The sequence below is a fragment of the Rissa tridactyla genome, chromosome 7 (assembly GCF_028500815.1).
Source record: "Rissa tridactyla isolate bRisTri1 chromosome 7, bRisTri1.patW.cur.20221130, whole genome shotgun sequence".
Taxonomy (NCBI): domain Eukaryota; kingdom Metazoa; phylum Chordata; class Aves; order Charadriiformes; family Laridae; genus Rissa; species Rissa tridactyla.
Genome location: NC_071472.1, coordinates 11,163,774 through 11,177,225, shown reverse-complemented (window position 1 = coordinate 11,177,225; position 13,452 = coordinate 11,163,774). Strand labels below are relative to the sequence as shown.

At 41.8% G+C, this 13,452-nt stretch overlaps 1 protein-coding gene across 1 annotated transcript in view; it reads right to left on the bottom strand.

The window, feature by feature from the left end:
* The window catches only part of SNX4 (sorting nexin 4), a 35,733-nt gene extending 22,582 nt beyond the window's left edge, over positions 1 to 13,151 (bottom strand). The window contains 5 exon segments of the mRNA XM_054209303.1: positions 453 to 602; positions 679 to 817; positions 11,565 to 11,680; positions 12,735 to 12,860; positions 12,862 to 13,151. Of these exon segments, the coding sequence (XP_054065278.1) occupies positions 453 to 602; positions 679 to 817; positions 11,565 to 11,680; positions 12,735 to 12,860; positions 12,862 to 12,909 (579 nt within the window). The 5' untranslated portion in view covers positions 12,910 to 13,151.
* Between the last annotated feature and the right edge of the window lie 301 nt (positions 13,152 to 13,452).

Sequence of the window (13,452 nt, the reverse complement as noted above, 5' to 3'; positions counted from 1 at the left end):
CAACTTTTGTGTTAACATGTGAATGGATCATGATTCACAACCACAACGCTAAAGAAACTGTGGCTATCCAAAAAGCAAACTGGAAGCCAGCACTGTCTCCGCAGCCAGCAGCATAGCATGCTAGCTATTTCAGGTTTAGTCCTAGGGAAGCTTTCCCAACCAGCACACATTAAGTTCCCAATATGCTGTTCCAAAGAGGTGGAAATTCTCTCTTAAGAGCCTTAAAACTAGACTGGAAAAAAGTCATAAGGTACATTAAAAGGCCAACTGTACAACTGCAGTGGGCTGTTAAGAAGGTTTTACATGGACAAGTCTTTTCCACCTTAAGTTTATTCATGTTGTCTATCCTTCTCCTAGACATGGAGTCAATGGGAGGGAAAAAGAACAAAGGACACCATCTTAAAAAATAATTACTAAAGAATGTATTTAGAAAGCACATCATTTCACTATACCTGTGTTAAAAATGAATAGAAGATTTTGTCTTGGCAAAGGACAGGATGTGAAGCCACACGTAACAAGAAGTTTTCCAAACCGATTCTTCTTCTTTCCACAAAATCTGGATCCATATTATCTGCTGATAGTTTATGCCAAACAAAGTCAGCCTATTTAAACAGAAGAGTGTTAATAGTAAATAAATAACAAACAATACAAAGCAAGCTACAGCCTCAGCTTCCTTACCCTTTTTTCTGGCAAAGGTGGAACAACAATATGTGGATAGGTAACTGACAAGTAATTCCTCAACAACTCAAATTCACTGTAACGTCGCCACAGGGAGTCCACTGGGGCACACTGTCCCTCACTCTGGGACTCAACAGCTCTGAAAGATAAAATAGCAAATTTGAGCTATCACCTTCTCATACCATCAGCACAGTTATAGCAAAGGCCCTAAAAATAGTTACTCAGTAATGACTACTGCATAACTCACCCAGAATCTGAACTAACCCTAATTAATTTCATGTCCACATCCTTCATTTAAAAATAATATAAGTTTCTGCCTGACAGCACACAAATTTTCTGCGCATGCCAGGAACACAAGAAAAGTCAATGCTTTTTCATCACGCCACAAGCAAACAGGTAGGTCACAGTCAAGTAAACAGTCACACAAGTGACTTAGTTCACATCACTACAGAATTAGACATATTTCTCTTGGAACAGTGTTAGGCTCCAAGCCAGCATGATTTCATGAGCAGCTGAAGGATAGAGTATTACAAGAAGGAATTTACTATTCAATGGGAAAGTCTTCACTTCAGAGGATAAAAATTGTCTTGCCTGCAACATCTAGAATAGTTAAAAATATAAAAGTTTTAAGAATTTTTAAAGGATATTTTTAGAAAAATTCAGCTAATTTCAAAGCACTTTTTTTTGTTGTTCAAAATAGTATCTTTTTATATTTAAGGACTAAGGATATGTAGCCTAACAAACTAGCTAAAGATAGGGTAAAGCAGGTACAAAATTGATCATCTGAAAAATTTGTTGAAAACTTGAAGCCTACATCATCTAGCAAGGGCTTAAAGGATCTTATGTTACTATAAAAGGAGAAATCATGGACTATTATAGGATTGAAAAGTAACATAACTTAAAAAAATCATCCTTCATACAAGACATTTAGAGCAACAGAAATACTTTGCAATACCATAAAATAAGCATCAGGTTAGTAACACTTCTTGGCAGTCAGCACAGGCCAGAATAAACACATAGAGACTTCAGACAAGGCACTTAACAGAAACCAGTGATGTCTATGTCTACCTTAGTTCTTACATAAAGTGACTAATTAGCATACAAAGTACTGACAAAAACCTACATGAACCAATATTAAGTATGTTAAGAGATTGTCAAAGAATAGTTGAGGTTGGAAGGAACTCTGCAAGTCTGTAATCCAACTCCCTTGCTCAAAGCAGGTTGCTCAGAGCCACGTCCAGGTGGATTTTGTGTATCTCCAAGGACAGAGACTACCACCACACTGGGAGATCCGCTCCCACAGTAAAGAGGTTTTCTTACACTTAAATGGCATTTCCTATATTTGAATTTGTGGCTGCTGCCTCTTGTCCTCTCTCAGTGCCTCACAGAAAGAGTGTGACTCCATTTTCTTTACCTCCCCCACCAGGTATCGATACATGTTGCCAAGATCCCTCAAGCTGTCTCTTTCAGAGGCTGAACAACCCCACCTCTCAGTTTCTCCCTGCACGCCAGATGCTCCAAGGCCGTAACCATCTTCGTGGCCCCTCACAGGGTCAGGAAAGGCTTCAGTATCACCCCATCCTTCTTGTACTGGGGAGCCCAGAACTGGGCACAGTACATTGTGAACTACAAGTACTTACTCATACGGTACTCAATAGAATAGGGTACTACTTTGTTTCTTCCAGCAGAATTCAGGCTATGCAGTTCTTGAATTCATAAGAACTTTCTGGAGTAAAATTTTAAAAACACCTAAATAGCACATAATTTATTTATTTTTTTAAGCTATTCTTAAGCTACAAGGTTGGATTTCTAATGACCTTACTGAAAACCAAACGATCCTTCTCAAGAGCAACCTCATTGTTTAATACACCTAAACAAAATACAAGAAGCCTTTGTCATCCACTTCTGAACTCTCATTAAAGGGAAATAACCTTGCTAGATCCTCTTGTTTTTAAAAAAAAAAAAAAAGCATGGTCACACCTTGAGGTTGAAGTAATGTAATACAGAATTATGCAAAAGGATTTTTTTTAAAATCAGTAAGGCAGAACATTTTCTTTATATCTATCATTGCTTTGTGGAAAGGATTTTTATTCCAGGTGATTAAATTTGGGTGGGGGGGTGGGAATCACAAGGAGGAAGAAAAAAGGATGCATTCATAAGCATTCAATGCAAACTGCTGAAGATTAAAACTGTTTGAGGCTGACTTCAGAAAAAAAGGTGAGCACAGCACTGACAGCCACTAAATCGCACTGCCAACATCCCACAGAATTCTTCCCTGTTAGAGTATTTCAATTCAACAAAGTTACAACTGCAACCACAGAGTTTTGAAGAGAGTAAGCTCAGCTTAGTGCCAGGCTGACAAGCTGCACAGCATTCCTCCCTACACTACATTGCACAGCTTCAACATTTCAAGAACACTTCAGCTAAAAGCAGGTATCTAGTGATTACACCATTGCTGAGTCGGAGGTAAACTTAAACAGATAAAGAATTAAGCTATTATGCCCTGGAAAATTATTTGTTTAGTTGAAAGCTGAAGGCACAAACCTCACTTTCCTAGAGGAGAAGCTTCCATCAGGGTTTGGTAAACAATCTGGCCATTCACATGAAAGTATTTTAGAACCAGGGATCCCTTTAACCTCTAGCTTCAGCAGCTATCAACCAGTTGCACTGACTTACACCCCGGGTTTCAAGAGCACTACTTCTGCATGGGTTGTTTTCAACTCTTAAGCAAGACTGACACCATCAATACATCACAGGATTACGTGGACTCTCAGAACTTACTGCACAAGCAAACATGAATAGGGAGGTGGGAAAAAGCACACGCCAGCACTGCCCTGAGAACCCGGCCACATTCCAGGAGGACCCATCTGTGCTGCAGATACAGAGCTGCTGTGTCAGCAGTAAAGCATCAGAGACTCACCTAGAGCTAGGCAGACACATTGCAGAGAATGAAGCAGACTGCGGCCACCCTCACTCTAAAGGCAGGAACATTACAGACCCAGATCTGGAACAAGAACTTCTCCATAATATAATGGATGTTCTATCAGACAAGAAAGAGGAAGAAAAAAAAAGCAACAAACCAACCCTGCAGGATGCATTTGATCCACTGTTACTAAATGCCTCTGTCACTCCTATGCATAATCATTTCCTGGCTGCAGCAAAGGCAGCCCCCGAGACTGGCACGGGAGTTGGCTTAACTAGCTCTTCTTTCTAGTTCTGATTTTTCTGTAATAGGAGTTTCGTTATTCATCTTTTTTTAAAATTTAACTGAAGTTTAAGACTGACTGCATCACCTCGTAACTAGAGGTAGGCTAGGTGTGCACACCCCACTGACAGTTTATGGCAGCCTAACACATTTCAGACATACAGTAGAGTTACAGAGGCTTAAAAAGTTACCACCAAAGGTAAACTGCAAGAAGAACAGTTCACTTTATTTTTTAAATATCATTCTTATTTTTCTTGTCAATATGGGCCCCTAAGGAAAAAGTACTGCTAGCCACAGTTATTTTTCATCTCCACTTAACTTGTTCTATGGGCTTACACTGCCATGGCCAACTTCAAATATAAAGTTTTCCACCTCCTGAATACAAAGTACTTGGAAAGTTCACTCGGCTGTTTCATTTCAACACAGCGCGTACTTAGTGTTATCTTCTGCCCCTAACTCAATCAATTCCCAATGCAGTGCAAGTCTGATCTTGTATTTATCTCTTTCTGAATAACCTATAACATCAATGAGGTCAGCACAGAGAAGAATGAACGGGAGTTCATTCTTTCAAGGAACTTTCTGGTCCAGACATTCCTACTGCATTTTCAAGTGCACTTCTGTAGAACTACAACTTCACAAGCTGTAAGAAAAGAACTACGCCAAATTTTGGTAGTATGCATTTGTAAGTGGCCTCAATATAGCACTCTCATATCAAATGCAATTACAGTAATATACATTAGTAGTATAAAGTTAGGTAGCTTGTCCTCCATAGTTGATCTGCCTTTAACTCATCCTGTTCTGCTTTGCCATTCCTCCACACACCCAAGTCAGCTTCACCGTGTAGAAGTCGATCTGTATTTTTCTTAGAACTCCCAATTCTTGCATTCAAGAGTCACATTATCATTTAATAAGTTTCAATAGTTGTAACACAACAAGTGTGAGAAAAGAACTAAAGGATAGTGCTCTGCTACAAGCTAACAAGAGAAAAAAAGAAATTAAATCAAGAGTGACTTCATAACTTCAAGTTTGTTTGGGGAACTACATATACTCTACTCCTGTAGTACAGATTATGGGTTAGAAGAGAATGCACTTCCAGTTCACATTCCTATCCTACAAATATTGAAGGAAGGCAAATACACCAATAGGATCATCACATATTCTCGTAGTGTAGCAGTCCATTTATCATTTGAAAGGGTTGAGGTCAACACACCATCAGTAAGCTGTCATTGTAAGAGATCACAGCCTTCTGACAAGAGAAGGTTCGAGTGTAAATTATGCTCTTAATACTTCACAACTATTTTGCAGTTTATTATAAGCTAGAAGCAACAAAGACCACATGGAGCCTTAACTGTACTAAAAATTTCTCAACATGCCTGCTGTATCAGCTTTGTATTTGTCAGAATTATTATATTTAAATATATATTATTACATTTTAAAAAAAACCACAATCAGAGTAGTTACATCTCAGCCCATGCACACATACAAATATCAAGCAGAAAATTAAACGGGAACCAAAATTTGTAAAAGGTCATCTAGGAGCGTAGTACTTCAGCGGGAAGGACCACAGCTTTATAGAGAAGCCTAGTCCTACCTCAGAACAAACCACTACTACCCCACAAGGGAGGTGCAGGAACCCTGTTACTTGAAGTTTTCTGTCCACAAGGGGCCTCAACAACTCAAGGAGGAAGGAAGAAGACTGCCAGACCAGATCATGCCACTCACCACATCTTCCCTGCCCACACTGAAAAAACTAAGGAAGTTTACTAGATCTAAAGCCTACTGCCAATTTATTCTGACAAAGCAGATCTGTGGACAGCACACAAGGCTTCCCTAAATCTAAGTTAAGGATTGTAAAGCTTGATTATGAGATGTGCAAGCCTCACATTATACCCTGAAGAAAAAAGTTAAATTACTCCTAGAGAACCCTGAAGGTCAAACCTGCCTGCGTAGTTTGTTGTTCTTTAAATAGACAGCATCTGATGTAGCTTCCTCAACGCAGTCTGTGTTAAGCAACCTGATGTTATTTCTCTTCTCAAATCATACTTACTTCCTTTATTCTAACATGCATTTATTCTCACTGTCTTAGAAGTGTGAATGGTGCCTTTTATAGTTGCAGTTGTTGCTTTTATCTTTATATAACACAGTTCTTGGTTTGGGTGAAAAGCTGGTAAGAGACAATAGGCAAAGCAAGCAAGTGTGGGAGGAAAACAGGCAGAAAGACACTTGTCCAGAGAAATATCTGGATGTTGTTCTTCGCCCAACATGCCACTGCAAAAAGCTGCAGTGTAAGAGTTGCACCTCAGCAAGAGTCTGCCACCACACCGCCTCTTCTCTGCAGGATGGACATGCCTGCTGCCTCTGCCTCTAGCAGCACCCGCTCTAGTTGGGTTTTTGGTTGGTTTTGGGTTTTTTTTGTTTTTTTTTTTTTTTTCCAAGAGGCTCCAAAACATCAGTTTAGTGACTTTTATGACTGGAAGGGGAAGACGACACTTGAGGAGGGCAGCTGAGTAGGGCCTAACAAAGAAGCAATGCTTTTCAAGTTAACCCATTTGAATAAATTTAAGAAACATTTTGAAATTATTAATGCTAACTTAAGATTCTCCCTTCCACCCAGGGTTTGATAAAGTAAAAGCAGCCAGATTCTGCCCTCCAGAGAGAGCAAAGCTGTGGTGGGAAAGTACTGTACAGCCCTCAATTATGAGCCTGCATCCACACCTCTGCCTTTTCAATGGGGTAGTAAGTGTCTGAAACTGCATGGATGGATTTGGGACAGGCAAGTAAGATGAGAGAAATAATTTTTTTTATCACACCAAAAATGTCTCCACCTGGTTACACATGAGACCATAAAATATCACCAATTACAAGAGCATTTCTCCCCAGGAACCCTGTTCCAGAAAGGAAGTAGAAATCCACAAAGGTACTCATTACATTTAATACCTTCATTACCATCTAATTTTTTTAGACCACATTATGAACTCCAGCATTAAATGCAAGTACTGCAGACCAGTTTCAATTAAGATTATAATCACTTGTTGACATTCAGTCAAACTTCTCAATTTGTTTTGGTTTTAGAAACACAATATAATACTTGTACAGTCTTCAGGCAGCAAAACCATATGTTTCCCCTCTAAGTACAGTTTTAACAATGCACTTTATTCATTGAGTGAACCAACCTGCCTGAAAAAAAATTAGAAGACAAAATTGAAACCTTCAGCTTTTACGTTCATAACTGATGTTATCATAAGTGATTAGAAGATTACATTACTCCAAAAGTCACGTTCATTTGCCTTGATTCAAAGTACCAATGTGAAAACTTTAGTCCATCTAATTAACCTCTTCCCGTTTCCCATTTAAAACTAATTATCTTAAATGAGCCATTAAACAATTCTGAATGCAATAATAAGATGGATGGCTGCAAAATATTAAATCAGACGAGAAGGAAATACATCGGTTTATTTCCTTGTAAAAGCAATCACCTCTTCAATCACATAAGCAGTAACTTTGCTTTCAGCCTTTGACCTTCCACTATACGAGAAGTGACACTTCCACTCCCCTACAGCGGACAAGGTTCACTCTCTGTGGAGAGGAGGAGTGTTTTGAGGGGCTGGGCAACTTTTTCCATTAGTTATTTAGAAACAGTCTCTGTATATAGGCCTCAACAGATAGAGAGCAATCATTACAGATCAACTACGTACTTTGTAAACCACCAAAAGTTACCTGGCAAGCTTATGACAAAGAGGCAGTTCTTTTGTCAGAAGATTTTCAGAGCCAGGTGATTTAAATTTTTTTTTAATTTTTAAATGCTGTCACCTAAACAGTTCGCTGTATTTAACTAAAACATACAACCACTAGGCAGGTGAATCATAGAATGGTTTGGGTGAGAACGGGCCTTAAAGATGATCTAGTTTTACTTCCCCTGCCCTGGGCAGGGACACGTCCCACTAGACCAGGCTGCCCAAAGCCCCATCCAGCCTGGCCTTGAACACCTCCAGGGATGGGGCAGCCACAGCTTCTCTGGGCAACCTGTGCCAGTGCCTCACCACCCTCACAGTAAAGAATTTCTTCCTAATATCTAGGAAGCCTTCTCTTCTCCAGGCTGAACAACTGTCTTCATAGGAGAGGTGCTCCAGCCCTCAGAGTATCAGTTAAGTACAAATCAGCAGTAAAGCATCTCCTCCATCTTTCATCTCCTGATTCTGCTGTTTAAAGCTCATGCTGGATTCAGACTTTTCCTTTTTTCCCCAGTACCTCCTTTGGAAGGAGCAGACAAGTCTCCCTGACCCTCAGTGACCAAAATCTGCATTTTGTTGTTTCATCAGAAGACAGCATACCTCTGCAGGCATTCGTTCTGTGCCTCTCCCCGGTAAATGCATGCCTGGGTTCCTCACCTAGCCCAACATGAAACGGAAGACTTTGGAAAAGGCATTCAAACAAAACATAACAAAGGAAAAACTCCTGAAGTCCCATAGTGCAGCATTGCCACTGCTGAACTGTGACCTGGCTGGCTGCTGATTTCCAAGTTTATTTCTCTCACAGAAACTTTGTTTAGAAGTCCTCACACTTCGGATGGGCAATCCAAGGTCTTAAAGGAGAAGCAGGTATCACTCATGTCCCCAATTTAACTAACAGAAAACTTTCCAAATATTGAAAGCAGAAATAAGATTAGTAACTTCCCCAGCCGTGCTGTGGGAACAGGCAGTGAGCCACCCTGTCAAATTACTTCAAAATGAAGTAAAGACTAGTAAGGCTGGAAACCAGGTATCCTGCTATTAAGTAGTCAGCTACCAGGCTGCACAAAGTTAAGTCACTTTTTCCTAAAGCCACATTTAAACAAAAAAATCCCACAATCTAGTCATCATACTGTGTGACCAGGAGAACCAGGATAGAGATCTCAAAGCCTGCAGGGACAGAAGCAAAAGTTAACTAAATGGAACTGTCCCACTACTACAGAAGAAATTGTTTACCTTGAAGGAGAACAGGCAGACAGACATGCCTCCACGTACTATAATTAAAAGTCCATCAACACAGAGCACTTAGAAGTGCTCTGCATTCTGATTAAATTTCAGCTCTGCCATGGAAAACAAAGCGTACAAGACCAGGAGTCAAATTCTGGGTTTTATACTGTCTCAGTTCTTGTAGTTTCATGCAGATTCTGGTACAAAACACAGCTGTCTAAATTTCTAAAAAGCACGCAAATCTGAATCTAAGTGAGGTCCTGTACATTTCCAATTTCCCTTATAGAAAGCAAGCGATATGCTGAGCAGCTCCATCTCAAGGAGGAATATTTAGTTACACATCTTAATTATAAGACTTTGTATTTGCCTTAATGCCATTTCCCACAAACAGGTGGAAGTGTTCATCTGTTCTCACAGGGAGAGTATAAAAACTAAGTTATTTTTAAATAACTGTATAGCTTAATGGAAGCTGTGAAACAAACTGACTCCAAGACTAATTGAACAGAAATAGTTCACCACAAAAAAAATCTACTTAACTAATGCAGAAAGGTGTAAACCAAGAATAAAGGAGATGCTTTCAGGAAGCACAACCCTTGGAATTTGCCGAGTCTCTGCAGCCTACATCAGGAGAGTTCGTTTTGTCTCAAAGAAAGAAATCTGTGTGGAGGTATAACATCACTTTAAAAAAAAAAAAAAAAGTCACATGAAAGTGTGATAATAGTAACAAATCTTTTCATTTTGAAAAGGAAAAAGGAAGCAGCACCGTCACTTGCATTTTGAAAACAGTTTCATCCGGCACCAGCGAAACTAAGGTGTTAAAAGTTTAGGTACCCAGCTCCTGTTCTGTAGCAAGTATACAGTGGTTGTAATTGCATCCATCTTGTCTCGTATTCACCCAGATGCGTGCAACTCCTCAATTCAAATTGAAATTAAATCCTAGATGGCAGTAATGGCAGAACCCCAATTCACATATTTGTAATGCAACTATTATTAAGTGGTCTTCCTTTTATATTACTATAAACTGAGTTCTATTCTTCAGCTACAAAATATCCTATTACCCACAGACAAATTGCTGTGAAGCCCACCTACAGCTACAGGCTCAGCAGGAAGCACATTTAATAGCCAGCAATTATATTTATGCAAGAAATTTTGCTTTCTCAGCAAAAGAAATAGAGAACCTATTTTATTAGAGATGTGACAAACCCACATTTTCAATAATTCTGTGACAAACATGTAATTGGTCTTCGTATTTGCTGACCACAGAATAAAATAAGTCTTAACAAGAGAAAGCAATTCAGGCAGCAAAATACATTTTTACCAGTACGAAGGAACCACTGGGAAAGACCAGCAGGAGCAAGTCTAAAGTAACATAAGGAAGACTGGGAAAGGCAACACAGTCAGCATGTTCTGAGGCTGCATAAAGATGCCCCTAAAGTACACTTCACATCACAGTTAGGCACCAATGATTCCAATTTTCTTCTCTTTTCCCTCAGAAATACCATTAAAAGAAAAATAACATTACTTATGTGAGAAGATGTGATCTTTAATGTCAATACACTGCAAAAGTATTCTTTTAAACATCTGAGCAACTGCCAAAGAGCTACAATATTTGAAAAGCATGATGTACATCTATTTTGGATTTTATTCTTAAAGTTTGGCAAAATATAGTAAACTTATCCCAGTAGGTCTGCAGTTAGTGTGACTGGTGTGCCCCTTCAACAGTGAGGCAACTTAAGAAGCCTTCTGACTAGCATCTAGAAGACTTAAGTGATAGTATTACGATTTGAACTTTTCAGTGCCTTTGCAAAAATGCAACTGTTTTGTTTCAGAAGGTTTTATCTGTACAGCAGATCGTTCCCAAGGCAAGGCCCAAAGGTTAAAACTGTTAATATAGAGAGAGACAAAACTCCTAATAAAGTCTAATTTTGAAATTCTTGCTTCAGCTGAGTAACATGATCCTGCATAATAGGAGTCATCTGTGACTGTTTGGGAAGTGACTATATAAGTCAGAAGAGATTTTAAAGCTTTGTTCACTACTCAATACATAAAATTGCAAGTTGTCTTTGTGGTACCAAGCGTGTTTACGATACTTGTATTATTAATCTTGCTAACACAAAATGACTGAAAGAGCAAGTTCTCCAGTGAAAGTTCAAGCCAGTATGAAGGACAGAAATAGTTAATTAACCCTAACCCTTAGAGCATCTACAATGACTATGTGGCAATCAGATCAAGCAAAACAGTTCGCATATTAGTAGAGCAGTAAATTTTGACCACATGACATAAGTCATGAGACTTCTTTATTTTCTTGTGATCCCAAACAAGCCTAACCATTACTGTAGACCACAATGCACCACCTCTCTCACACAGAAGCTCATATATAAGTATATAAGCTTATTTCTCAGATATGGGTTGGATAACCAAGCAGTTGTTGACACCACATTAAAGCAACATCTTTCAAGCACGCATTTTTCCACCTAGCTCCAAATGAAGAATTACAGTACATAGACACACAGTTACACAACACCAGCATTAATACTGAACTGGAGATCAGATGCCAAGTTTTCACAGGAACAGATCCTCCAGAGTAGGCTGACAGTCACATAACAAATCATAAACAAACTAAATCCTCTTATCAACTGTACCTGAATATTTCTGGGGGGAAGGAGAGAAAAGCTGTTTAGAATGGTATATCCACATACTCTTGAGAGTAAGCTCTCATCACCTACCTTGTCTCAATGAGGTAAGCAGTGTATGTTTCTTGCATGTTCATGGCATTCCTCCCAGTCCGTTTTTCGGCTTCCGAAACAGTGATTTCCATTTTTTTTGCCAAACAGTCTTCCATCTTTTTAGAGGAGGAAAATAAAGATTCATGTAACATTAGCCAAGCAAGGCAAAGGCTACTAACCCTGCCTCCCCTTCTCTCACACCACATTTATTCAAATAAGACAGGTCTCTGTAGGATAAAGGCTTTGGCAGGGCTTCATTTTATACCCATGTTCCATATCACATTTGCAAATGACAACAGAAAACCTGCTTTGGGGGAAAAAAAACCCCAAAGTCCACAAACAGACAACTTTGGATACCAAAAGCCATCATGGAAGATACAGAAAGGAGAAATGTTTTTCCTTACAGGTAACAAAGTAACTTTTATTATTAAAAAAAAAAAAACAAACACCCAAAGCCCTGCACTTTCTACCCAAACACTTCCCAACTAGTGGTGAATTCCTCCTCAGGACACCTGGGACACGCATAACCGCCTCTCCCCTTTCACAGGAAACAGAATACATGCAGACCGAGATGTTTTTCTTTTAATCTCTCAGAGGAGGATCGTCATCTTTTACACATTGTCGGGCAGAAGTCAGTCAGGACCACACGCCCTCCCCAGAAACGCAGAGCTCTGGGAACCTCCAGCTGAAATCCAGCAGGAAGAGGGATTTACTTGTGAAACTCGGAGGGGGGGGAACATCAAATGGGGGATGGGGGAGAAATATAATAATCATACTACTAATAAACTGGCACAAAGGATGAGGGCAAACGGCACACAAAACCCTCCAACAACGGCCACAGAGGTGCTAGAAGGAAGAGAACTCCACTGCTCGGAGGGACGAGCTCCACAGCTCAGCCCCGGGCTCCCCTGGGCAGGGGGCCCGGCCCCGGGCAGGCAGAGGGAAGGCTCGTCCCACCTGTAGCCCCTTTTCCCGCTACAGCCCGGCCCCGGCCTTCCCTCGCCGGCCGAGCCCCGCGTCCCTTCCCGCCCGCCCCGGGCCGGAGGCGCGGCGGTCGGGCAACGCGCTCAGGAAAGCCCGGTGCTCGGCCCCGGCGGAGTAGGCCGGGCCAAGGCCGGCGGCCCGCCGGAGGGACGCCGCCCCACCCCCGCCAACCCCCCGCACCCTCACCGTGGCCGCCGCGGCTACGGGCTGCTCCGGAGGCGGGAAGCCGCTGCGGGGCGCGGCGCCGTCTTCCTCCGGGCGGCTATCGCTCGGCTCGGCCTCGGCGCTCTCCATGGCTATAAGGGGCTCGGCCGCCTCCCTCCGCGCAGGCGCTGAGGACGGCTCCGGCGGGCAAACTCATCGCAGGTCCTAGAGAGAGCGGCTGGGCCCGGGCGGGGGTGTGTGCCCGTCCGGGAGCGGCGCTGGCTGAGGCGAGGCAAGGCGGGCCTCGCTGGCCCTCGGCCTTCCTTCCCCGGCCCTTCCGCCGCCGCCGCCGCTCGCCTCGGCTCGATGGACTTGATGGAAGCCCTGTCTCGGCTGCTAGCCTCCTGCCCGCCTTTTCGGCCAAAAGCTGTCCCGGCGGTGGGCACCCCTTGGCGGACGCGGGGGGTGAAGGCACCCCCTGCTTGCACTAAAGCCCCCCTCGCCCCAAGCTCCGCAGCGTGAGCTCCCTGTCCAGGGGAGGGACAGACCTTCCACCTTCCCCTGGGCGCTCAGCCTCGCCCATACAGTTGTAAATGTTTATTTCTAAGATTTATTTTTGTTGCTGTTGTTCCTCTCAGTTCTCAGGTCACTGAAGAGTTTCTGATCCAGCCATGCTGCGTCTTGTCTGCCCTCCGTGGCAGGACAATTTGTCATTTTGCTTTATAGACTCTCTTTCAGCAGCTATTAACTGTCCCACAGG